The sequence below is a fragment of the Ammospiza caudacuta genome, chromosome 4 (genome assembly GCF_027887145.1).
Source record: "Ammospiza caudacuta isolate bAmmCau1 chromosome 4, bAmmCau1.pri, whole genome shotgun sequence".
Classification (NCBI taxonomy): domain Eukaryota; kingdom Metazoa; phylum Chordata; class Aves; order Passeriformes; family Passerellidae; genus Ammospiza; species Ammospiza caudacuta.
The window spans coordinates 46,161,988-46,187,847 of NC_080596.1; the positions used below are offsets into that span (position 1 = coordinate 46,161,988).

Sequence of the window (25,860 nt, forward strand, 5' to 3'; positions counted from 1 at the left end):
TTGATCAACATCTGAATAGTTGAGATGAAAAGCATGTGAGGTCACATTTCCTACCTTTTTCTCCAGCTGAAAATAAATGCCCTGCCTGCCTTTGGCTTGTAATATATGAAAGAGTCCAGGCACAGCTGAAAGGTACAGTGGCATTAAGCTACAATCAGGATTGACTGGCTACACTGTTATGAACCAGAAGATAAAGTGGGTAGACCTTTAGGTGGCCACCTTGTGTGCCAGGAACCAATGACACCCCACTGAGATAAAGAATTCGACCTTGAGGATGCAATAGAGAGAATTGGTGTTATCTTGCTCTCACATTTAAAACTATATTCAGTTCTCCCTGACTGAAGTGACTGGGGTGAGATTTCCTATTTTTCTCCTCTGTCAGGATCAGAGATTTCAGAATCTTCATTAACTGAAATAAAGGTTGACTTGATGTTATAGTGTTGTACGGGTTTTCACCTAGGTCAGTACTTGCAATTAGATAGGCTTACCTTCTGATTCTATCAAAGCCACATCCAACTTCAAACCTCCCAAAACAGCACTACATGGTGATGCAATAGCACTGAACTTACCTTAGAGTTTCAGCATCAGGACATGTTCTATGACTTCTTGTGTCTGTATTTCCATGAGTTTCCTCACATTTACAATTGGTGTGTTTGGAGTGTTAAAGAGAGAAGTTTTGAGTCTTTAGTTTGGAAAGCACATGATCTCATTCTGTTTTAGAAGGCCCTGGATGTGTACTCCAATGCCTAATATAAAAATTGTCTTTCATTCTCGCCTGGGATCTGATCAATCCAAAGCACACTGCTCTCTCTGACTGAAATCCAAACCTCTGTTGTTGTCAGGTCACTTGACACTCACACTTCCTCATTTTCCATACCAGATGAAAAGAAACACAGAATATGTATCATATGCAGTAGATTTATTTGTACTTTTAGGTACCCCACAAAGACATAAAAATTAAACAAACATTTGAAATAATGAATGACATTTTAAGTTTGTAAAAATAGACATTATGCACACTTCTATTTTCAAAAGGATTTTCAGATTTATGAGCTTTATCAATGAAAAAATATTAATACTACACATTTCCTCCATGATACCTGAGGAGCATAATTATATTTTGTGCCCAAAAATAATTCAGGAACTAACCTTGAAAAGGGTCCAACACTTTTTTTTTAATCTCTGCTTTTGATATGGAAATGTAAGTAATAAATGCAGTAATAAATGCACACACATTTTAAAAATTTGAGTTCTGAAAAAATACTTTAAGACATTCTGAAAAGTCTTTGAATATGTGGACATTGTATTTAAGTCTTTGGGACCTGTGAATTTTTAAAACAAATTTACAGTATGTATAATTTATTTTGATTCCACATTCTACTTGTATTAGGCTTACATTATAGAATGGGTAAGTTACATAAGATTGTTTGTTTCTGGGTTGTTAAATTTTGCTAGTCTTGTGGACTTGATATAAATTTTGTAGATTTTTCTACTTTAGAGCATGTTCAAAATACCCCAATAAAGAATTTATGACATGGTTTGATGTTTTCTAAAAGTGCTAAGTATGGTTTTCCCATTATGTGTGTTTATGTGGCTGGCACCTACCAGAAAACAATGAAGTCCTTGACAAGTTTCAGAAATTGATTACAAACCCATATTCCTTCAGCTTTTTGTTTTTTTATTCCTTAAGACTTCACCAGGCTTTTTAATAAAAGACCTTGCCTTTGCATATTGTAATTAACATTTTATTTTAAAGTTGTCCAAGCTTTAATTTACCAGCAATAAAGATATTGTGATGATATTTCCCCATTGTTTCTAGTATGGAAATTGAAATGTGGAGATACAAACATCCCCTATCATTTTCTGCAGAAAAGTTTTAAAATTTGTTTTCATTCTCAATTCACAATGAATTCACAATTCCTATTAGAGTATGAGGTTCTTTTTCCAAAAAACAATTTATGTGTGTGCATGCCTTAGAACAATTTTCTGCAAAGTGATGTGAAAGTTGATATAATTTCAAAATCATTAAGACAACATAGAACTTTTGCTTTGCTTCATACTAACCAGTCTTTATTATACTAACCATTTATTGTGTGACTTGACATTTATTTTTTATCACATTGCTGCATCAGAAAATTAAGGCACTATAACCCCAAATTCAGAGCAAAGTAAGCAAAACATGTTTGGGGCATACATTAATGATAGTTGAATAATAGCAGACATGAACTACTGCTTGTTTTGTAATAAACATATACAATTGATGCTTTTCTAATCTGTCAAGTTTCTACATTTATAGCAGTCCAGCCTGTAAGACTTTGATGGTGTTGGTGTTTGCACAAATACCTAATTTAAGTTAAAAGTAATGCCTTGCTTACAGCACTTATGTATATAATAGATATATGTGTGTACGTAATGCTGTAGCATTGATGTAATACCTCAGCTGATTCACTTTTTGTGTTCTGGAGAGCTTTCTTAGTTTATACTTCCTTGAGTTATATTGACAGTTTCAAAACCAATATTTTAGCAGAATTTTGCTGGTATAATAATCTATTGCTGGCTAACAAGGACTTCTGCCTGTCTCAGAATCCCACAGGGAAAGGTTTAAAAGCTGCTACTTTGGGCTTAGGCAGAAGTCCTGACACTCATACTGCAGTTCTAAGCTGGTAGAGGCTCTGTGTGTGCATGCATACATTTGTGTGTTACCCTAGGACTAGCATTTGGGGTAAACCGTGACTGTTTCGTATCCCTCTGGTGGCCTCATGCGGGCGCGGGCGTGAGCTTCACAGTAGAGCTGGCCCTCCACAAAGAAGTAGCCTTTTTGTTTCAGGTTCAGATCGCAGTCAGAGCACACAAAGCACTCCGGGTGCCGGTATTTATCACGTGCCTTCACCACTGTCCCTCTATTTGGAAACAAGGAAAAGAAAAACCCCAATCAATCAATATGAATTCGAAAAGAGAAAAAAAACTGCAGCAACCCGGACTATTAGAAGTTGTCTCTGCCCATGGCAGGGAGGTTGGAACTAGAGGATCCTCAATGTCCCTCCCAACCCAAACCATTCTGACTCTATGATACATGTTCTAGGTATTTATTTTAAGGCTTTACAGTTGTTCATCTTGTGGTTTTAGAAACTACTATATGATTTAAGGTTGGATTCTGAGTTTGAGTAGGTCACATAAAATGCTGTAGAGTTGATCACATAGTTCATGAGCACTGGAAAATGAAGAGTTTGAAGAAACATGTTGGTTTGGTTACAAGACAGAAAGCACAGCCTAACCTATCAAAAGGGTGACAAAATGACTTTCAAAACCACATTGCTTTTTCTTCATGCGTGTGTTTTTTCAGTTTATCACTGTCTGTGTTCTTTGCTGAAGAACAGTGATGTCAATCAGGTAGAAATCTGATAGTTTTAAAATAGGAGTACAGAGCTTTCTGAATACTCCCACTGGGTTGGGAAAAGGATGCTTTGCCTTAACAAGAAATTTTTGGGAATTCACAACCTGACACAGCACAGCATGGGTAGCTGCTGATTTCATTGTGTAATTGTTAATAGTTGACTTGCAAAAGGTCCTGAGAAATCTCAATTAAAACCTCAGTGGTACTTAGTCAAAACTTATAGAATCTGTATTAAAATTGTTGAAGGTACAGGTTATAATTTGACATTTGGAACAATATATTTTTATATCTCTATTCTCTAGCAGCATTATGGGAGTGCACTTCTGTAGTTTCCAGTGGTGTTTGAGGATGACATGTGCTTGAGCTGGGGATTTCTAAAACGAAAAAGAAACAACTTACAGAATCCCACTCCCACATTTGTCACACTGTGGCACTTTCTGGACACCAGGCATGGCAGTAGGTATCTTTGTTACAGGTGCTTTCACACTTCTTGTTCCCACAGGGCGCCCATCTGAGAAACAAAACAATCCTGTTATGTACAGGATAATATAAAAGCATCTGATGCAGCTGAGTACTTTTCTGCACTTTTCTGTACTTTCTGTGCTGTATGTACTCTTCTAGATGTTTTTACAGGCTTTCACTTACATGAACAAAAAATGCAGTCCCACTAGAAAAGTTTAGTAGGCCAGATTTCACCTCTTAGGAATCAGGAGAAATATTTTGTGAGCTGTAGCCAAAAGCAAGTCCAAAAGAGTTTGCAAATGCAGTGCTCTCTGCTTCATGGACATCACCTAATTCTCTGAGAGTAGGTCTTGGATGTAGCAGAGAGGGAGGAGGATTGGACTTTAACACAGAAACATGACATAATCCAGACGTATTGTCAGAAAGCTTCTTATTTATATAACTAACCGTACAACAATTTGGAAAGATTAGTAACATGATATGAATACAAAATAATAGCAAAATACAAGAAAATGCTAAGTAAAATCCCACAATAATATATATGTAGACAATTGGATGACTTTATTCCTTCTCCAGTAAATAATGATATACAAACATTAAAATTTAAAATATTATAGTTTAGATTAATTTTGGTTCTATTTTACTTTTTATGCTTACTGTAAATATAATAAACTTGCAGCCTTTAATAATTTTCTTTTCAAAACTTCTTCATTTGAAGGAAATATGACTGTAAATTATATTGTCTTCTGCAGTTTTGCTTTAGAATGAAGAGGAAATAAGTTTTAAGGGGTTTCAGGAGTTAGTTTAAGTTCCTCTTTTCCTGGATGTGGAAGAGGGTGTTTTCTTTGTTGGTGTCATGAGTATAAGCATCTTGTCCCAAAAATGCTCACAGATAAAACTTTATTGTTCAGTTGAAGTCAACTTTGGATATTAAAGATCTTAAAATCTGAGAGGAGATTCTGGAAAATGTGATCAGCACCTGCATTACATTCGCAGAGGAAACTGCTTGCTGTAGCAAGGAGGGAAAATGGCAGGAGACTGGTGTGGCAGCTATAAGGTTGGGAATTATTTGGGCTTTCAGGAATTCTTGTATCTCTAATCTTTCTTATTTTCTTCATGGATTCCCCCCTCCCACAAACATTTTGAAAGTATTTGAACAGGTAGAATATGTTGTTATTAACCACCTTCCTCGGAGACTAAATTCTGGAGCACCTTAAAGGAGCCAGACTGGCGCGGCTGACTGGGCTCCTCCTGGTTGGCGTGCAGCATCTTGTACACGTCAGACTGACACACTGAGTTGGGACATGGGTCACTGTGTTAAAGAAGGAAGAGCAGATAAAAACAGTTTATCAAACATGACTCTAAAGCAATGTCTCTACCAGGCATAGAGTATGATTGAAGAAACAAACATAAAGATGTGTTCCTACGACTATTGAGAAACTTTCTTCCCAGGTAGCATTGCTTTATATGGCCTCTTTTTGATCTAAAAAGTAACGAAAAGAATTAAATCAGTACAACTGTTACAAAAATAAATACAGAAACTCATTTACATATTTCCATAATTGCTGTTTTGGCTCTAGTGGCATTTGAGAAGAGGGCATTTAATCTCAAAGTAGTTTCATTCCAGTAATCATCTGCTGTGTTACCAGGTGCTCTCTGCTATGATATCCACAAGTTCCCTTTTTGCAGCAGCTGCTCTCAAGAATGTTGTTAAAATCACAGTTCATGCCTTTACATAAAGTCAGCCAAAACCTAACCAGTCAAATCTTTTGGGAGAACATGACTTCTAAGTTAGCTCGATTACTAGGTAATATGGTGATTATTTGGATTTGACTAAGAGAATTGTTGTTAATTAAACATACAGAGATTACAAAAAGAAGTGAAATAAGTACTGCAAAATAGGAAACACTGTAAGGTGAATACTGAAAAATGCATGTTCTATTTCTTAATTTAATAAAAATAAGACAAGGATTTCTTTTGCAATGGCAGTGTTATAATAAAAATATAAAGCAATTTATTGTCCAAACAGGAGTTCATGGTTGAATCTCAAATGACCTGTGAGAATATTTTCAGAGGCATTTTAAACTCTGCTGAATATTTCAAATTGTTCATGATAAGTGGCATCCTAAGTAGTTGAGAGGAAGAGTAGACATCTATAAGCACTGACAGGAATTAGACTGAATATGTAGCATTTGTAAATTTCATACCCTTACTGGGGGTAATCAGAAGCATCCAAATTTACTTTGATAAAGTCTGTTATCTTACAGCTACACACACAGATGTCCAGCTTAAATTTCCTGTCGCAAGTGGCTTACTACTGTCCACAAAGAATTAGACAGGTTTTTCTTTAAATGGTTTGGTTTGTTTCTCCAGGTAGCATCCAAGCTGCCAAATGGCCCAGTAAGAGCAGCAGTAGTTGGACAGTGACTGCTGTTGCTTAAGTGAATTTTTTAATCTTCATCAATCAGTAGATTTCTTTGAGCCATCTTTAAGCTGGTGAAAAGCTATCAGTTTCTTCTGTCAGAAGCTTTTAATGAATAGAAGTAGTGAAGTTTTTACAATTCTTGGCAATGTTTAGTTAAACCCCTGAATTCTCTCCTCTTTACTAAAATATTTATAAATATAAAGCAAGTGATAATGCAATAACATACAGAAGGCAAAAAACCCAGACACAAATTTGTCATTTTACATTTCTTAATGCATTCATAGTGAAAGCCATCCCACAGCAAGAAACATTTCAAACCTGCATAGAGAGAGTAGGCGATGTCACAGGCAGTGTGAAATCTGGTTACTTTGGGCTTAATCCATTATTTCACAATAATGAAGCAGTAAATTTTTCTTTTATTGTTCTCTAATAGTTCTGATTGAGCATAAATATTTGAGCAATAGAGTAACTTCACTCTGAAAAGACTTCATTAACTAAAGTTTTCATTAAATAGGATGAACCTAAATACTTTTTTATAGATAATGATTTTTTGTTAGCAGCAGCCAAATTCAGCAAGGTGCTGAAGAAGGCTCATTGGTGCCAGTGATTATTCTTATTTAAAATATTAGTACTTAGCTTTATTTTATGCCATACATATTATGAATTATTAACTTAAGTACTGTTGCAAAACAGGAAAATAGGTTACTATTATGCAAAGGTGAAGATAAAGCAACCTAAGTGGTGAATTGTCTCCTAAAAAATGAATAGTGCCTTAAAACTTTTTATTGTATAATCATAATTGTTATCCATATACATAAGGCTCCTACCTGACTTTAGTTGTGTACTGAATAAATTCATAAGTCAGACATGGATTTGTAGGCTTACAGTAAATTCTGTCTCTTTTTGTACGAGATCTAGTTGTACTGAATGAGTTGTCTAGGATGGGAGTTATAACCATCTATAATATTTCCTAATCTTCATAACCTGAATTTCAACAGTAGATAAAAATTTTATTTATTATTATTTTATGAATTATTAATAATATGCAATTATTAAATCATTATTAGATAAATGTAACAGTTGATTAAAAAGTTTTAAATTTTGGAGTGGTCAGTTAGGCAATAGTCCAGGTAGTATCATAGTTTTTATTGATTAGCTGCAATTCTAAGATAATTACTTACGAAATATTTATTTGCACATTCTGATTGACTCCTTTAATACTTTGGGTTAAAACCCAGAAATGACTCATATTTTAGTGAATATTGAATGGTTTTAAGTTACTTGGTTTCTCTCTAACCGTTTCCCCCTTTTTCATAGGAACAGTGTGATACTATTTTTTTGGTATATTTTAAATTAGTGTATTCATAAATATTATAGATGCTGCTCTAATTACCTTATGACAGGTGTTTCCCCCAGAGCTGTAGAAACTTGGCCTTGCAGTGTTTCCATGATATTGTCATCTGAGTACAGCTGCATGGGTGTGTTAAACTGGGCGTGTACAATCTTGACACCGGGAAGCTCCATTTCCAGGGGCACATTGGGGGCCATCCTGGACACCGCCTTCAGCTCCGTGGGGCAGATGGAGCTGACCGTGCTAATGGAGGAGGGCGTGCTGCGCCCACTGCCACAGTCCAGCCCCGAGGGAGTGCTGCATCCGCTGTGTTCGTGGCCGCAGGGCCGGAAAGGGTGCAGTGTGCGTGCGGTTACAGAGAGTGAAGACAAAAGGACAGGGGTACGGTGATGTTAACAGCGCTGAAAAGCATAAATGGAACGAGCTCCAAAAAGCAAAAGTACAGAAAGTAGAGAAAAGCAAAAGTATGTGTGGTTATTGATGATAGTTTTCCTACAAAGAGTATCAAGGCCAGTTATAAAGCAGTCCTTAAAATTCTGGCATGCATTTTCTTTAAAGATAGTAAAAATCCTTTGATAGATGAAATAATTCTGTATATAACATTACTTAACATTTTTAATGCTAGTTTTTTTGGGGGAATAATGAAGCCTTCCTAAAATTCTCTGTTCTAAGTGAGTAATTCTTATAATCTATAAAAAGGGTAGGAGGCAAACTTTATGTAAATTGTTCATGTCAGAGACAGAATAAACACCTGCAGCACTGGAAGAATCCTAGACACATCATTCCAGTTCTGTACCTCACAATTATCTCACTACACTGCCAAAGAAGTACTATGAAGTAGTGTAATATCATGAATGTGACATTTCCTAGATTTACTTAAATTCTAGAGTAAGATATTTAGAAATATTTTAAAACTAGTTTAACAATTTTTTAAAAAAAACTATTTGTTGATCATTGCAAAGAAGAAAAGTTAATAATACATCCAGGCTTACTTTTGCTTTTCTAAATTACAGTGTTTCCAGTAGAATGTAAAGTGGTCCTCCACAAGAGCACTGGGTTAATTCAGAGAATAAATCTTATGACTTTTGAAGTAGATGTTACATATAATTTATATATAAAAAATAAGAGGTACATTAAAAAAATATTAGTGTTGCTTGACATGACTGCAGTAACTGTACACCAATTCAACATACCTGGAAAAAGATTAGCAAAAGAATGTGAATATTAGACCTGAAGTCTTTTTCAGTATCACTATTTTGAATACATCAATCTTGTCTGCATGGTACCTCAGAGGATTTCTTTGTTAAGGGGTATTTCTTTGCTGTTGCTGTGTAACAGCACATAAACAATTCTTTCTACAGTCATTGGTTACCATTTATGTGATATTCTGAGATGAGGGACAATAAATGCTTCATCTCTGTCCTCCACCCTGATATCAGGGTTGTGGGTGGTTCTTTCCAAGCTGTGTAACCTGGGACAATGCTCTGTTTCCCAGTTTGATAGTACAGAACTCTGCCCAGTAGCTACTCTTGGGTGAAGTAGAAAACCCAAAATTCTCCCTTTGATTCAAAGCAGAATTTGTGTAGGACCACTTTCTCAAAGTTTTAAAGGAAAATGCACATTTTTTCATCAAAGATATGTCAAACAAAAGCATTCCTGAAATAGTAGGCAAGACTTAATGCAAATATAGTTGTGCATCATCACCAAGCATGAGCCAGCCAAAAAATTCACACAGGGCAACATATATATTTGCAGTATTTTGTTTTAGAAGAAACAATACCACCCCATTAGATCCTGCAGTGGAATAAGTTCTGTCAGTGCTAATAGTGTTAATAAATGGAATGTAGCAGGAAAAGACTAGAAAAAGCACAACTGTCACTCACTACATGAAGCCAAAGTAATATTAAAAGAGAATAAATTATAGGTAAAAAATAAACAGCATATAGTTATATATTAAAGACATTTTCCAGTTAGTTTCACCATAGTGAAGTCCCAAATTCTGTCCAATGTCCAATCCATTAGCTCAAGCCCACAGTCCACAGTCATGTCTTCTTTTAGTCAGAGTCCTATTTAGCCTCTGCTGTCTGTTCTAAAGGGATATTTAGAGCTGACGTGGTTTATTTTTTGCTGTGTTTAGCAGTGGATTAAGTCCAACTGATGAAAATTAGTAGAAAAACTGTGGCAACCAAAGTTTTGTAGATGTAACACCCTCTGTCAAAGATTCTGCAGTTTGCAAGGGCAGACCTTCCCAGTGCTAGAATTCCAGACAGACCTTGCCCAAATGAAGTTCTTAAATTTGTTGCATTGCAGTTAGGGTAGTTTTTGCAGTTTATCTTCTTCATTTTATATTCTGGTAAAAGGCCATTTACTTCAACATTGTCATTGAAAATATGACATCATTTTCATTTCTGTATTGTGAGATTAGGCTTTTGATACTCATTTGATTCTTCATAAATCTAGGCACTTGTAAAATGGTACCTAGTGGTCCCAGAACCAGCTTTGTGTGTAACCTAGTGGTCCCACATACTGCTACTGCTAGAAAAGAAAAAGGATCACATCACAATATATTTCATCCCTCAGGCCCTTTTGGGGCCTTCCTTGTGGTTTTAGCCACAGAGCATTGGTTTTGTCCCCTCTGTAATAATGAAAACAGTAGGGAGGAATTTCATCACCAGTCAAGACAGAGGTTTATTACACTAAAATAATGAATCTAAATATATAAGACTTTCTGCTTTGGAACTTTACAAATCTGTGGCATCAGTTTTACTACTTTTAGCTCAGCAGTAGGTTGTCCTGTAGAAAGAGGTCTGCTGAAATGCAAATTTGAAATCTCTGAAGGGCCTAGCTTATAACTTTCTATCTTAACTATCTTTTTTTATATGTAGACTATCTTTTATTTATATGTAATATGCAATATATATGTACCATGTGGCTATGTTTTATTTAGCATGTTAACAAATTACAGTGTTTGGTCAGAAGAAGATATAGTGCCAAAGATCTGTAAGTGTACATTATCTGGTGCTGCGCTGTAAACTGAATCATGGCTGCAGTTACTTCAGACTCTGAGCAGTATAACTGAGATGGGAGTGTAGATCTATTTTGCTTTGGAAAGAGAAATTTGAATTTCAAGCCTGAGTTCTGAAAGACAACCATTTAATTATTTTTGTTTCTTTGCTTTTAATTTCAGCATTAGACTGTCTAATACTATAAGTGAATTTCATATGCATCAGAATGCTTAGTTAATGTCAATGGTGAGTATCCATCCATTAAAAAAAATAACACCATGCATCAAATCCAGCACAGCACTCAAAGTTTATAACCTGCTTCGGCCTGAGATTATGAAGGGTTTGGGCCGAATATTATGCTTGTGCTCAAAGTAGTTGATATCCTGTAAAGCAAAAAGAGATAAAATAGCTTTCTTTGGCCTACAAATCCTCATTCAGTCATAGTGCTTTCTAGTTTAAACGTAGCGAACAATGTTTACAAATTTTAACCATGAAGTAACCATGTTTAGTTTGTTCATTCCTGGTGCTCAAAATACAATCACTGTAGTGTTCAGAAACATGCAGAGTGAAGTGCGGTTACAGGAGAGAAGGCTGGAGGGTAGTGTTGCAGCCCAAAGCAGAGGGCAAATTGTAGCTACCTGCAAGAATGCTGAATGGATAGTTCTTGGTGTTGGAAAAAAATGTTTCTTTGATCACACTTTTTTTTGGATAATGAATAATCTCCTGAGTCTCAGAAAAAAACAGCAAGAGCTGGACTTTTAAATTGAAACCAGAACAGATAATGATAGACCAGAAATGACGATGTACCATAAGTAAATAGCAATACTCACTTTAGCGCTGAGTTAGGAATGAGACCCCTCAGTTGTCCATGAAGTGCGTCTTGAATATTGCCAGATGAATAGAGCCCAATTGGAGAGTTATAGGAGGAGCTCACTACCTGTCTTTTGTCATCAATATTTGCTGCTGCAACAAAAGGCTGGGCCCTTCTGTTGTGAGCTGTACCAATAGGCTTGAATTCCTGTACATGATAGGCAGACAAAACACACAGAGCTACAATGCACACCAAAGCTAGCAATGAGTAAATCTGACAACACCAGTATTGTTAATAACTGCATTTTTACTTTTGCAACTCTGTTATTTAACTGGTGCAAGCATATTATATTTTTCCATGAATTTTGTATGTATTACTTGAGCCATATACATTAATTTGTCACCTCCAGGAAAGCAGAAAGCTTAGAAGAAATGGGAGAGATTAATATTATAGTGACCTTGCATATTGGTCACCAGATTTACATTATTATTTTAAAACATTGCATGTATGCTTATCTTAATTTCTTTGCTTTAGTGCTAATCTCTAGCTTCACCATTTTCATCACATAGTGATAGAGGGACTTCCAAAAGTATGATTTTATTGCAAGTGTCTTACCTAGAAAACACGTAATTTTTAATGCTTATTTTAACTGAAATAAAGTCTTGAACATACATCAGATTGAGGACATTCTTCTGAATGTATTTAATTTTTAAAGCATATCTGTGTATCAAAAATTTCACTGCTCTATAATTTAATGTGAAATCGTCATAAATAAGTAAAACCCAGAAATGGGTAAATTTGAAATAATTCTGCCTGTGTGCCCATATTCTGCCATATGTTTTTGGTCATTTACCAGGATAATTTCTTCAATTTGTGGAATTTGAAATGATAACGTCTGGAAATAAAATCTCTGATGGTTTATCAGATATCATAATATGTCCTTCTGTAGTGGTTGGCCAGGAATGATAAAGACATTTGACTGCATGAAAATTCACTTATTTGTGTCGTGCATATTTATTACAGTATGCTTTGAGGCCCTTCCAGCTCAAGTCCGCTCCTAAGCCTCTGAAATAAGGACTTCGAAAAAAACTTAAGTTTTCATCTGCCAAGGGTTTTTTTCCCTTTTTCCATAGTGAGTGAAGGACATGAACTGCTGCAGTCCATGACCTTGTCCTGATGGCATGTGGCACTCATTGGAAACAGTGCTGTGAGAGTATTTGAACTTGACTCATATGGAATAAAAAGCTTTTGTTTCTAACAAAGTTTCTGCAACCTGAATTGGTCTTTTCCTTAGAAACTTGAACTTGCAATGTTAAGATAGCAGAGGTCATTAGTACTTCAATTTTCATAGAAAGTTTTTCCAGTTCTTCAGTTTGGGTTTGGTACTGAGTACAATTATTATACAACAGTTTAGGATCAGACTAAAGAAAAGTCGTGGATATATAGAATATGCAACCAGAAAATGCAAACAGTAAAAAGCCGTTTTATTAAATGAAAATGTTGAGCAGCATTGCACTTTAAGAGGCTACTGAAAGCAGTAATCAGATAAATGAGCACAAAGTTTTTACTTCCAATTCCTTCTTTCTGTCTGATAGAACAGAGTTGCAGTTAACAAAATGTATTAGTAAATGGAAATAATCTAATTGTTTAGGATCATGGCTACTTAATGAAAGATATTAATGTCAAAGTATTTAAAATTTATTCAAATCCATGTATGATACAAAGCAAACAAAACCAACCGTGAACATTGTAATTTCATCCCCATATTTCATTTCTTATGGAGAAATGAACAGAAGATGTGGCACCATAACAGCATGTTTACAATGTGACAGTTGTGAAACAACTTGCAGTTAGTGAGACTTAAATTCTGCTTTCTTTATAATGCATCTATTAATATAAAATGTCAGTGACAGAACATACAGCAGCAAAAATAGTCCAGCTCTTGTGTTTATTTGATATAATTGAATCTGTGAAAAGTCCTCTTTTAGTTCAAAAGCTAAATGAGAACTGGAAGTTGTTGAAATTTCAAACTAGGAATATTGGAGATATACAGTACTTAATTTATTAATTATTTTTCCCAACTGACTGATTTTTTTGCAGGTCTAGCTGTGTTTTTTCGTTGATACAGGTGTAAGGAATAGAAATAATGTAGCACCAAAAGCCTGCAGAAATGCATCTGTCACAGCTTATATGATGGCATTCCTTGGGGTAATTGCTGTGACAAAACACAAATGTGTATTTTGGAGGTATCATATGACTAAGACCTTTATCTTTGAATGCTGTTATAAAGAGAGGTAGGTCCTCAAAACTAGCCCAGCACAATTGTATAGTTTCAAAAGTTGATTATAAATGGTAATAGACTAATAACTTCTTAGAACAAGGGGTTGTGTTTTTCTTAGATTTTTATACTTATCTACATGCATAATATATCTCCCAGGAATGCATAATCTCCTTCATGGCCAAAAGTCTAGTCAGACTGAACGTTCAGAGTTCAAAAGCAAAGGTAGAAGTAAGAAAGAAAAGTTCAAATAAAAACAATTCAAGAAATTGTGGCAGTGAACACAAAATTATTTTCAATGAGGTTAAAGGGATCATAACAGAAAACATTTACGAGTCATCATTCTTTTACATTGACAATACAGCAGAAAGCATTTTAAAAATAATTTTATGATAAAATTTGCTATGTAATGGTTTTGTTTTCTCTTTCTACTTATGTTTGTTGAGAACCTTATGTTCTAAATTGCCTTTATTCAGAATACAATGTGATTGTAGTAGTAATTCTACTATTTCCTATTATTTATCCATCACACTATAGGTTGCTCCAGTCCATGCAAATCAGGGTGGCTGTTTTTTCATGTGGGAATGTGTAGCTTTCAAGAGTGACTCTCAGTCAGCCACTCAGTGCTGTGAATTAGAATTGTTGCCTCAGTTTCCTCTTCCCAGATTTAAAAATAGTGAGAAATTTTACTGTGCTCTGACAATTGCCTGTATCAGTCTCCAGATGTTTTTTGGGATATTCTCAGGCTAATTCAGAAGCTTGATACAGTGTGAAGGTTCCTTGTTCCATACTGTGTAGGGACACAGTATTTAATTGTTTATCAGGTTTCACACAGCCATCTCCATGAATCTGTAGAATAATTCTCATTCATTGAAGCTAAAGTAAGCATTCTGTGGCCAAATATTTGGTCACATTGCGGAACAATTTAAAATAGGGTTTCCATTCATTTGTAAGTATCTTTTATTAGCTTAAAAACTTGAATTAGATACTTATTAAGAAGATTGTGGAAGTCATCATTTGTTATTGTTATTTAGTTAGCTCATAATGTATATTAAATAACTGACTTCTCTTAATGTTCTTAGTAAATTTTAAAATGTCTATTTGATGAGAGTGAAAAAATTGATGCATTTATAAGATCTATGACCTCTTGAGTAATTTTAGTTATTATATATATAGAAGTCAGTGGTTTTCCATTTCTGCACACCAGTAAATGCATGCAACACTTTTGGATAAAAGATTTCTATTTTTGAAGTAACACATTACTGCTTTTGCATTTCTCTCCATTAATCTTGGCTTCAGTGCCTGTGTTTATTTTTAGAATTCAGCAAACTCTTATAAGTCTTGGACAGCACAGGTTGTAGTTGTGCAAAAATTTGTCATCTGAGATTCAAGAAACTTTTACTGTTTTCTATACTGCTGTGTCTCGTGATGTGACTAAATATGCTGTAAAATTTCATATTAAATTCCAGCAATTGTAGAAAAATAGGCTATATGTATTTTTTATTCCACAGGTAGTGGTGGACACTCAGATGGAAGAATTTAATCTAAAATGTAAAACATTCCAGGGATGGTTTAGTATATTTGCTTGCAAGCATTGCTACTTTTTGGATGCCTACTGTTTATGAAATATACTCAGTACTCCTGAACTTCCTAGGAATGAAAAGGAGATATACTAAATGAAAATTCTGGCTGTTTAATGTAGGAGAAACAGTTTTCCTGATTGCCCAATGGAGGCTGCTTTTCAATAGTCTGCCAAATAGCACTTAGTGAAATCTTGTGATCTATTTTTAAGGAACTGTCCTTTTTAGGAATGCAGCTTTCATGCAGAGGGATTGCTCTTGTGTCATGCATGCCTGCATGGTTTTCTCTATAGCTTTTTTAGTGAATTTGTTCCATTGCTAGTCATCTAATGAGTGTCCTAGCTCTTCCACAAGAATATGCATTTAAAATAGTTTTATTTCTTCGTTACAGTATTTCTGCTGCTGAAGAGGCTATATTATTTCTGATGGAGTTTGCTGTATCACTTAAAGTTTTAGATCAGAAAGAAGAGAGAGAATGTAACACTGAAATGCTGTATTCATGTTTGGGAGCATCTCCGTGAAAACAGAATTGGTGGAAGTATTTATTGCACAGGGTTTATTGAAATGGAATCTAGACTTACATTTTTTTTTTCCTAGGATAACACAGAATAAATACTTTGATATATTTGCTTTGAACCTGGCCTTCCAGGATCAGCAGAATTTTCTCCCTCCCTGCTCTTGAGATAACAGCAAATGTTTATGTAGGTTAAAGAGGAATGATGAAGAAATAAAGGATGAGTTGTAAGCAGTGGCTACCTAATTTGCTATTTGCAATATGAAGGCTTTGACTGATAGTACCTTTTCTTTTTTTGAGTTTGAAAGGAGAGATGGCTTTCAATTGATTGGATTTGCTTTAGTCATATACAATGATCCTAGTCAGAAGCGGTGAGTGATTTGCTTATTGACCTGTACATGGATCTTGTGTAAATATGTAAACTTCAGTTCTGTGGCATAGTATAAAAATGTGTGGAGGTAAAGAGATCCAGGATTTAAAGATCTCTCTGTTTAACAGACTACATCAAAATGAAGTTTGTGATCTGATGGGTTCATCACATAGGTACTTGATACTTATTCTGAATGAAGAACTTCCTCATATGACAAAGAATCTCTAAAAGAGTTAAAGCAACTTGAACTGTATCAGAATAAGAGGACATCTTTTATTTCTGTGATAAAACTAGGGTGATATGTAGACTCTTAAAGGAAAATGAGAATTTGTTGTAGCTGTTAAATGTTTTGTTTTGGTTACAGCTGAAAAATCAAAAACATTGAGTCAGATAAAATGGTGTTCCTGGATGTCATAATCATGGTGGTTCATATGAGCTTAAGCTGACCAATTATGGATGAAGTTCTAGTTTTAGAAGTTCTAGAATTTTAATGACCACAAGAGAGATTTCTTTGAGTTTAAAAATGCAAATGAAAATGGTTGGGTAACTTTTCAGAGTTCATACCTGAGGTTCAGCTTCCAAATTTATCTTGAAGGGATGTGCCTTGCCATCTTCTGCAACTTGTGGGGACCATAATTTAGTTCCTGCCCTAGAAAGAAAGTGAGGCGGAATTTAAATAGTTTGAATTCCTATAGAGTTGTGTATGTCCCCATAAATTATAATGCAGCTCGTAAATCTGCAGGCCTTTTCTATGCTTTTTTAATATTTTGACATAAAAATGTCAGTGATATGTAACTGATATATATAAAATATACTTACTTTTAAAAAATTATATATGCTATTAACAATGGGAAATAGGTTGTTAATAGTTACCAAGTGCAAAAGGAAGGGGAGATTAGTGCCTTTCTGACCTGTGCTAACCAAACTTTTAGTTCTTTTCTTTTTAATGGTTGCTAGAATTAATGTTGGGTCCTCAGAGTATTTTATATGAATAATTGAATATATTAGTAATAAGCCTAAACATCAATTTCTTTTTTTTAGAAGACCATAATTTCTATGTCAAGCCTGCTTTTCAATGTTGAAGTGCAGTCTAAGTATGCAAAGTATTTGCAAGGGGAAATTGAAGTTGCACAGATGATTCTTTCACTCATGTAGGCAGAAGTAACAAACACGAAAATATCAGTTACAGTTCTGTTTTTATTGACAAAGTGAAAAGTGTCAGCTAATTTTAAAGTAGAGTAGTAGTAATGTTAAATATTAATCTGGTGCTGCTTGTAATATATACATTTATCACATCTTGAAACTGACTTCCCAGGATAATTGTTAAATGGCATATTAATCTGTAGCAGAATATTGAATTAACAGAAGGAATTTTTAACTATGGTGTGTGCTCTAGTAATTCAACACTCCTTAAAAAAAAGGAAACACTTTTGTATTTCAAAAGAATTATTGAAGTCAGCTACCATAAAGAGCTGTGCTTCCTTGAGAGGCTCAGGTTAATCAGCCCTGTCTTAGTTTTGGAGACGGCTGAAAGAGTGTGCCAAGTGATTCTGATTACAGGCTGAGCAAATTCAGCTGGAGATGTGAAGCTGCAGGTTTTTTGTCTTCCTGGCTCTAGTAGAGAGAAGTGAGCACAAAAATGGCTGGATTACTGCAGTTCAGGTAAGACAGTGTTTCTCTGTTTTGTTTAGAACACTGCTTTGTGAATAATTTTTAGGCTTAATATGTTATGACCAAAGAGATTGATTGGCTTTAAACTCACTCCTTTGTCACTCCTTATGAAAGTGTGATGTTGTTTTCCCTAACTGGGATGATGCAGTGGCAGCTTCATGTGTGGTTCAGAGAAGGAGGCAGTGATGAGCACATGTGGCTGAGGGAGTGTTAGAGCAGAGAGGTCACTGAACAGCTGACACTAGATGGGGGTTTTATTATTTCCCCAAAACATGAAGAACTGCTTGCTTACTGACAGTAAACAGAAGACTTGTGCAGTCAGCAGAATTACAGAATTACATTATTACAGTGTGAATAACTTGAGGGAAGCTGTTCTTTTTGTGCCTACAAAGATGGGTTCTGGGGAGTCCTGCTTGATCTGGAGTTAAAGAGGTAGGTCTGGTTGCTTGTAATTTTAAGGATCTTGGAAACTTCCTCAAACTATTTTAAATAGTTGCACCATATAATAATTGTACTGTTGATTGAGTAATATATTCTTTCTGAAATAGGCAGATGTGTACACGTACCTCTCTATTTTCAAAGAAAGCTGATGTGTAGCTGCTTTGATTCTCTCCTGGGCATCATTATGTGTCATGTTCTCTGTGCCTAGACCATCAATAGCTATAATAACATCACCAGGGCACAGGTTGGCAGCTGAAGCCTTGCTTCCAGGTGTAATCTGAAAAGACCAAAATGTAACTGCTTAATCACCATGCATGCCCAAAAATTGATAGAGAAAATAAACTTCATCACATTCCCCTATATCCTAGTGGACAGGGGAGGTACTTTGCCAAGGCTCTGCAGTTCTATTGTCGGGAAACCATATGAGTGTTTTACTCATCATAACTCCGAATTAAAAAGAAATTATCTTCACCTTTCTGCATTAGTCTCTACTCTGATTTCTGTAATTACTGTAACTCATCTTTAAATATTATTTCTCCACTGCCATTGTAAATGTAATTTGCTTGAAAAAAAAGTTATGTTTTCCCCTTAACAACACCAAGCGGTAAATTGTGTTGCTGAACTCCTTAAAGTGCTTAGTTTTAAATCCCATGGCATTTAAGTACCAGTGGCCCTGATCCTTCAGGGTGGTTTGTGTGGTGCAATTCATACCTTATGTTCATGTACCACTATCTGTGACATTCACAGAAATAGCCCTAAACTTATCTTTCTAGGCTTGCTTTTTTCTTTTTTTGTCTAGCTGACAAACTTCTGTATGGTTGTGAAACTAATTGAAATGCAACATAATTTTGCTTTAAAATAACTATTGTAGAGAGGCTATGACCTTAGATGTTACTGAAGCTTGTTCTAGAATTACTGGCCTCTATTTGCAAGAGGTGACTTCTCCTGCCACCACAACACTTACAAATACCACATACACAAGAGATCTTAGGTCACTGAGTGGGATTTCCGTCCCTTACGTGCGTATTGCCATTTTGGGCAACTCTTGATTACCTAGACAGCAACATGAAATTGATGCCTGTAGCACATAAACTTCTGAAATTCAGCTCTCAAAGAGCAGAAGGGACAAGTTGGGTCATGCAAAGTAACTAGGTCCCTATTTGTAAGTAAATTAATCCCAGTGTGAAGGCAAAAAAAAAAAAAAAGTCAATATAGTCTTATTTCCAAATGCAATTCTTTTATCTGTGGTGTATATTAAATGAAAAAAGCTATTGGAGAGAATTTTTCTCAGTATGGATTGTGCTATAGTGAAAGTGAGTGTTGTCTTGACTACAAAATATGCTGTGGAAACATCATTCAGCTGTGCTGTTTCATGGTTTTCTAGCAAAGGAAGAGAGTAAGCTCCCCAGTGTACTTCCAGCATGTTCTGAACCTCTGCTTTGGTGAAGCTGGCAGACTTGTCTCTGAAGGGGACACTACTGTCAACATAAAAGCCAAATAGAAATTCTTTTTACTATGAATTGCGCTGTATTAGTACTGAAATAATGGTAACAATCAGTGAAGGGGAGTAATTGTCTCCTCTTTCCATCTCCACTAGGGCAGTCTGAATGATCAAGGAGATTGTTTGTTTTGTAAGCTCTTTTTCTGCATTCCCACATGTAAAATTATTTTTCAAATCACTGCAACAAACTGCAATGCATGTGCTTTTATCAAGTCAGGCAGACTTTCCAAAGGGGTGCTTATGGCCAGCTTCAGACTTTTGTACCCTTCAAAAGAATGGACTAGTATATTGTGTGCTTAACAAAGTGTTCAGATGCCTGAATAATCTGTTTGCATATGAATTAAGGAAGTTATGAAATCTAAGTCTGAAATCTTTAAAATTGTCTACTTCTCAAACTTCAACAGCTGCAAGTGTAAATAATCAGCACTGAGACCACTTATACCACTATAATAAGACAGGGGTTAGAGGTATGATCATTCTTCTTCCTTCAACATGGAATTGCTCCTGATTTGGCTCAGCACGTTGTGAATATCTCTGCAATGACAAACTGCAGCAGAATTCCTCGTGTTCCAATGTGACTGTTGATGCTTTAATACCTAACTGGGCAAACCAACCATTCTTGGTTTCCTCTCAAGAGTAACTTAGCTTGTATAACCCTTGTGGAGGTTACCCTGCAGCTTATGTGTTTTACACGTCACAACAAATCATCTGCTGTACCTGTGACATACTGCAGCAAAGCCCTGAGATAGTGATCCTGCCTTATAAAGTAGTGTGCCTGCCTAGCACGGTACGTTCCCCTGCAGCTGTGCTGCTAGCAGAACATGCCCAGCTCCCTCTTGCTCCTAAGTCCCTTGGGTTTTGTAAGTTGTCAGCAGCTGCAGTGATACCACATAGATGTTTGAATGGCGTTACCATCACTTGGTAGGAGCAAGGAGGGAAAGGCACAGGAGTCTGTATTTCCTATTCCTTGGCTGAACTGATCATTGCCAAGCTCCTGAGATGTCTCTTGGGCCTTAACACCTTGATGGGGGTTCTGAGCTCTACATGCCCAGGCCTGCTAGGCTGCAGAGCAGGCCCCTGCACTGCAGACTACATTTAGTAGGAAGGGACCACGTTGAGCAATGCAAGATATCATGGGTATGATATTGACATTGTGGGCACCTCAATAATTTAATTGGTGCTGTTTCTTAAGGACTTATTAGTGACACATTATCTGTGTATTTTCAACACTTAGAATTGTGTTGTGACAGTAGTGCTTTTGCTTGCTCACCCTGGCCTCATGAGATAGATTCTAGTCTTGCTTTGGGAAATTTTTGCCTTGCTCTTCAGGCCATGTCTGCATGGTATGCCTGTTGCTCCTGTATCCTGAGTATCTTGGATTTGGATAAATACAAAAATATGTGTTGGTCATTCAGATGTTACAGACTATTTGGCCACATGAGGGTCAAATGTCTCCAAGGAAACTCTGAAGAAAATCTCTCTGCATCTGATAATAGACTTGTAAAGCTTATCACCTTACACCATCATAAATATTTCAGGCTCTGTGTTTTTTGAAGAGAGATATGAATGTCTGCAGACAGAGTGGCTGTTGAGTTAATATGAATACTTGTACTGTGATTGGTAAAGGTCTATAAAAAAAAATAGAACTTTAATCTAGAGTTGATAATATTTTCCCATTCTCTCCAAACTGCACAAGTTTCAATTGTTCCTGTAATCAGTTTCATTAATGCAATTTACATCTGTACAAAGTTCCAAGTATTCTAATGTTTTCAGTATTTGTAGTTGATCTATTGTTTTTGACAATAATAGAATCTGAATATGTTGATTTTTACTCCTCTCCCCCAGTGATCATGATCTGTAGTTTTTCATTTCTTGAAACAGTCAAAACAACAGAACAATTTTCACATGACCTTTTGAAGTGACATCTGTTCTTTAGACAGGTGGATAATGATCTTTTATGTTGTCTGTCTCTCTTGACAAGTCCTGATAAAAGCTGTCTCTTGTTGAACAAGGACACAGCCAACCAATCTTAACACCTGTCCCTTTTTTTTATTCAGAAAATATTTAAAAATAATTTCTATTTATTTAGTTTTTCTTGTCAGGACAGTTAAACCTAGTGTGAATGAACTTATGATGGCTTATGATAACTTTTACAAAAGGAACACCTAGACCCCAAGAGGCAAGACTGGTGAATCTTTTGAAATGCTCTCTATTTCTTAAGGGATATTGCATGAATACTTAATGAGGGACTCTTCTAAATATATGCAATGACAACAAAGATACTAACTTTAAACAAATTTACTGTAAATATTCTTAAACCTGAGCTAAGCAAATGTAACCTTTTTTTCCTATATGTATGTATTTTTATATTATATATTTATTTGTACTACTTGAAACGTGATTTTGAGCATTTCTGCAATGGCTTATGCCTTGTGAGGCATTTGGTAGGTATGAGTCAACTGCAAAGTAATTTATTCTTTAGAAAGTTATATTTATAGTAACATCCTTTGTTATTGCAGTTTTAAACTTCATTGCACTTAATCTAAACACAAAGAAAATACAAACCAGACACCGCTAAAATATTTTTCATTAGAGATAATGGAAACTATTTTTCTTTTAGAGGCCCATAAAAGGCAAGGAAGGCCCCAAAACATCCAGAGATTTTTTTTTTAAATTCAATGTTTCTGTCTCCTCTTTCTCCAAAGGCTTTGCTATATTCTATGAGTAGTTATGTAAATTCATTCAGTCAAATAATAGCTTTTAAATTTACTTCTGTTTAAAAGAAATAATGTTTTAATGCTTTTATAAATCTGGAATGAATCACTAAGTTAATTTTTAGTAGTTACTATGTGAAAAGATGGTCCTTAAACTTTCTATTAATTCTTGTTTGGAAGCATATTTACTGCAAGATATCACTAGTGGTATCCATCCTTCCAGGCTTTTGACATATACTCAATACCAGGCAAAGTGTATGTAGTGAGTCGTAGTGTAGGGCTTAAAAAAAAAACCAGAAAAAATGAAACAAAAAACCCATAGCAATTAGGAGGCTTGTGGAATACATATTTGGTGTGTCTAAGGTCCTGAAAAACAGCAGAAATATAAGGAGAATGAATTCTAGTCAGCTGATCATCGAACACAATTTTAAAGATATAGAAATTCTCAAAATATGTACCCTGTATTTTGAGCACATCCCCATCTGTAGATGCAGGGCAGCTGACAGTGTGTTGTATGCTACACTGACGAGTCACTGGTTTCTTATATTGTAGCTCATATCTCAAAATCCATGAAAAAGAATCAAGGCTCAAATTCTTGCCATTTATTGGGGGAGGAAGGGCAAGGTAAATTTTAGTTTCTAAATATGGCAAAATCCACCAAATAACCCACCCTCTTTCATATGCAGGACTGGATAACTTTCTAATAACACTCTTTTAACATTCATGAAAGTGAAAACTTTTAGATGTGTAAAAACAGTTATTTCCTTTGCTGGCAATAAACAGAACTTGGTTTAATTAAATAAGAGTCAGATTAATCTGCAAAGCACAGACTGCCAGGCATGAGGAGGTGCTGCCAAGCAGTTTTCTCCCCCAGTGATCAGAGAGGCTTGTTGTGGAAAGCATAAAAGTGAGGTCTTGCTTTTAGTAGGTTTATATGTAATTTTGAAAGCCTGGGAAATAATACCAGAGTTTTTCTGCTGCCAAGGCACTTGAATTTAATTTTGAGACCTAAGTAGAAGAGTAGTTAAAGTCTCTTAGACCAATCACAGAAACATGTCACACAAAACTTGTAAAAACTCCTAGTATTCAGCTGGCTTTCCTCAGAACTAGCAGCTCCTTTTTTATCAGCTCACAGCTTTGTCTGCCTCTCTGAACTCCAGAAAAGTAAAAGACAAAAATCTACAGCAACTAATAAATAGAATAAGCAGAAAGGAAATGAAAAGAGTACATACCCTGGTTATGATTAAGGGTTGGTTAAAATCTATTCCTCCTGAGAGCCTGAATCCCCAGGGTGACGGTCCTTGGAGAACAACATTTTGTGGCATTGTGAATGGATTTTCCTTGTTACTATTCTCTTTTCCTTGGGTCTGTGTGAGGAGCTGAGCTGTAGGAGGAAGGCTGCTGTCAGCAGAGCACCTGCCAGACAGGGCAGCCGACCTTTTATACCTCCTAAGAAGTTTTACTCATTCCAAAGCTGTGGGCACTGCACTTTATCCCTACTCTTTGGGTGACGTCAGCCAGTCCCTTGGCTTCTCCACCCACAGAGGGGAGTATCAAACTCGGACAAATAAAGCTTGAATGCTGGAAAGTTTACAACAAATGAATCAACTTTATCTGCTGCTTCAGCGTCCCCCTCAGCCCGACTATCAGTAAGCTTCAGGATGCAGCGTCTTGGTTTCTTAAAGCAACCTTGTTGCTCACTTGATATCTTGCTGTTTATGTTGCTGGTGTTTGATTCAGCTTTGCAATGCAGTGCTTTGATTTTGTACATTACTCTGGTTCATGTAAACAGAAATACTAAAAAGGAGATTTCCCTCTCAAGGTCTTGTTTCACATCTTGTCTTATTTGTAATGTAATAGGGTATTGCATTAAAAAGTCCTTCCAGCCCTTCAGCTGCATTTTTTAGATAGTCACTTGAGACCATGGCATGCACCAGTCCTAATGCCTTGAAAAATCTGGACTGATGTCATACATATTTCTCATACTGTAGAAGAGAAATGCGGTATTAGGTGATGATGTCTTTTTTCCTTTGTACAAATCTCAGCTTTTTAAAGGCAGTTGTCCTTTACTTGCGACTTGATAGTAAATAGAAGTGTTCATCAGAGGTTTTTGTAACTGTGTTCTTGTCAAGAATATTTGAAAGATATACTCTGTTATTAAAGTATAATTCACATACTGATCAGAATGAAGCACATAGTAGTGACTCTTTGAAAGTAAACCATCAGAAGGGGTATCTGTATCACAAAGAGCTTGCAGGGTGTCAGTCAGCTGGTGGGGGCACAGCTTTCGGTAGGAATGTGAAGGAAGATAGGCACATTTAAAGAAATAAGGCAGGTGTTTAGGTCAGTGGTGTATCAGTCTTGGTGGCTCAAATACTTTTGTGTATTTTGAAGTTGAAGAAAAAAATCCTCTCATTCTTTCTGAGGGGTGTACATACTCTGGTACGTCCTAACATTTTGAGATTGGTTCAGTATATACCTTCAAAATATTGCCACTATATAGTTCATCCTGGCAGAGTACACTGTGTGTGTTCAAGCACAGGACTTATCACCAAGTAGTACTTCAGTTTCTTACCTTTTCTCCTCTTCCATGATTATCTGTTTTGAGTGAAAACACCTTGCATATTTGGTACTCTTTTGTTTTCACTCCTCCTCTGCTAGTGAATCCTGTGTGTGTTTTGATTTGTAGTGGGAAATGAATAAGAGATGTATTTATTGAAAGAGTTCTTTCCTGTGCAATCTACATTATCTTTTTCTCTGAACACTGGCAATCTCAGATACTTAGATTGCAAATCCTGCAATCTAAGAAAATGCTGCACTTCAATAGAAAATGATTCTGAAATATAGGAATTTCAGTGTCAGGTCAAACAGTATAATCAGGCTCTGAGTTTCCTGTGTCAAAAATTATGCTTGTATAATAACTTGTCTACTGGGGAAATTCCTTCCGAGTTCCCATTCTTAAGTTACTGATTTATATCTTAATGTGCAGGTTTACTTTTTGGGTGTGGGGTTTTTTATTTGGTTGTAGTTTATTTTTTTTAAGAAACCCAGGTTTGGCATTGCTTAAGTGTCTGTAAAGTTTGTTCATGGTTCTGTACTATACTGAAATTTGCTCATATGTCCCTTCTAATTTTGCTAGATCAATGTAAGGGCAGGGTGGTTGCTAGGCAAGTGATTGCTCTCAGTTTCAGTGGAAATCATATGCATTTATGAAGCTGAGCTCTTGCTTAAAGAATACTTTTTTTTTCTGCCTGGTTTACTGGAAGGGTGACTTGCTCTCCAAGGTGCTGTTGCTCGGGAAAGCAATTGATGTTTCCCAGGTTCAGCTTTTTTTTTTTTTTTT

The 25,860-nt window shown here is 35.9% G+C and overlaps 1 protein-coding gene across 2 annotated transcripts; it reads right to left on the reverse strand.

The window, feature by feature from the left end:
- Positions 1–904: 904 nt before the first annotated feature.
- Positions 905–23,965, reverse strand: PDLIM3 (PDZ and LIM domain 3). Of its 2 annotated transcripts, XM_058803535.1 has the most exons (8): positions 23,750–23,965; positions 18,428–18,579; positions 16,755–16,839; positions 10,953–11,020; positions 7,675–7,938; positions 5,041–5,168; positions 3,794–3,905; positions 905–2,900 (listed from the first exon to the last, which is right to left on the reverse strand). In XM_058803535.1, the coding sequence occupies exons 1-8, from the start codon at positions 23,840–23,842 to the stop codon at positions 2,711–2,713; spliced, it is 1,092 nt and encodes a 363-aa protein (XP_058659518.1). In that variant the 5' UTR covers positions 23,843–23,965; the 3' UTR covers positions 905–2,710. The 2 variants fall into 2 exon arrangements, with proteins under 2 accessions (XP_058659518.1, XP_058659519.1); XM_058803536.1 differs by lacking the exons at positions 7,675–7,938; positions 10,953–11,020 and adding an exon at positions 11,468–11,655.
- Positions 23,966–25,860: the final 1,895 nt, after the last annotated feature.

What these genes read in the sequence shown, in the direction of transcription:
- PDLIM3 (XM_058803535.1), bottom strand. Translation starts at nt 23,842, where the DNA reads ATGCCACAAAATGTTGTTCTCCAAGGACCGTCACCCTGGGGATTCAGG. An exon ending in AACCCTTAATCATAACCAGG is followed by an intron (nt 18,580 to 23,749) that starts GTATGTACTCTT and finishes TGGTCTTTTCAG; the next exon opens with ATTACACCTGGAAGCAAGGC. An exon ending in AAATGTGGGAGTGGGATTCT is followed by an intron (nt 2,901 to 3,793) that starts GTAAGTTGTTTC and finishes GTTTCCAAATAG; the next exon opens with AGGGACAGTGGTGAAGGCAC.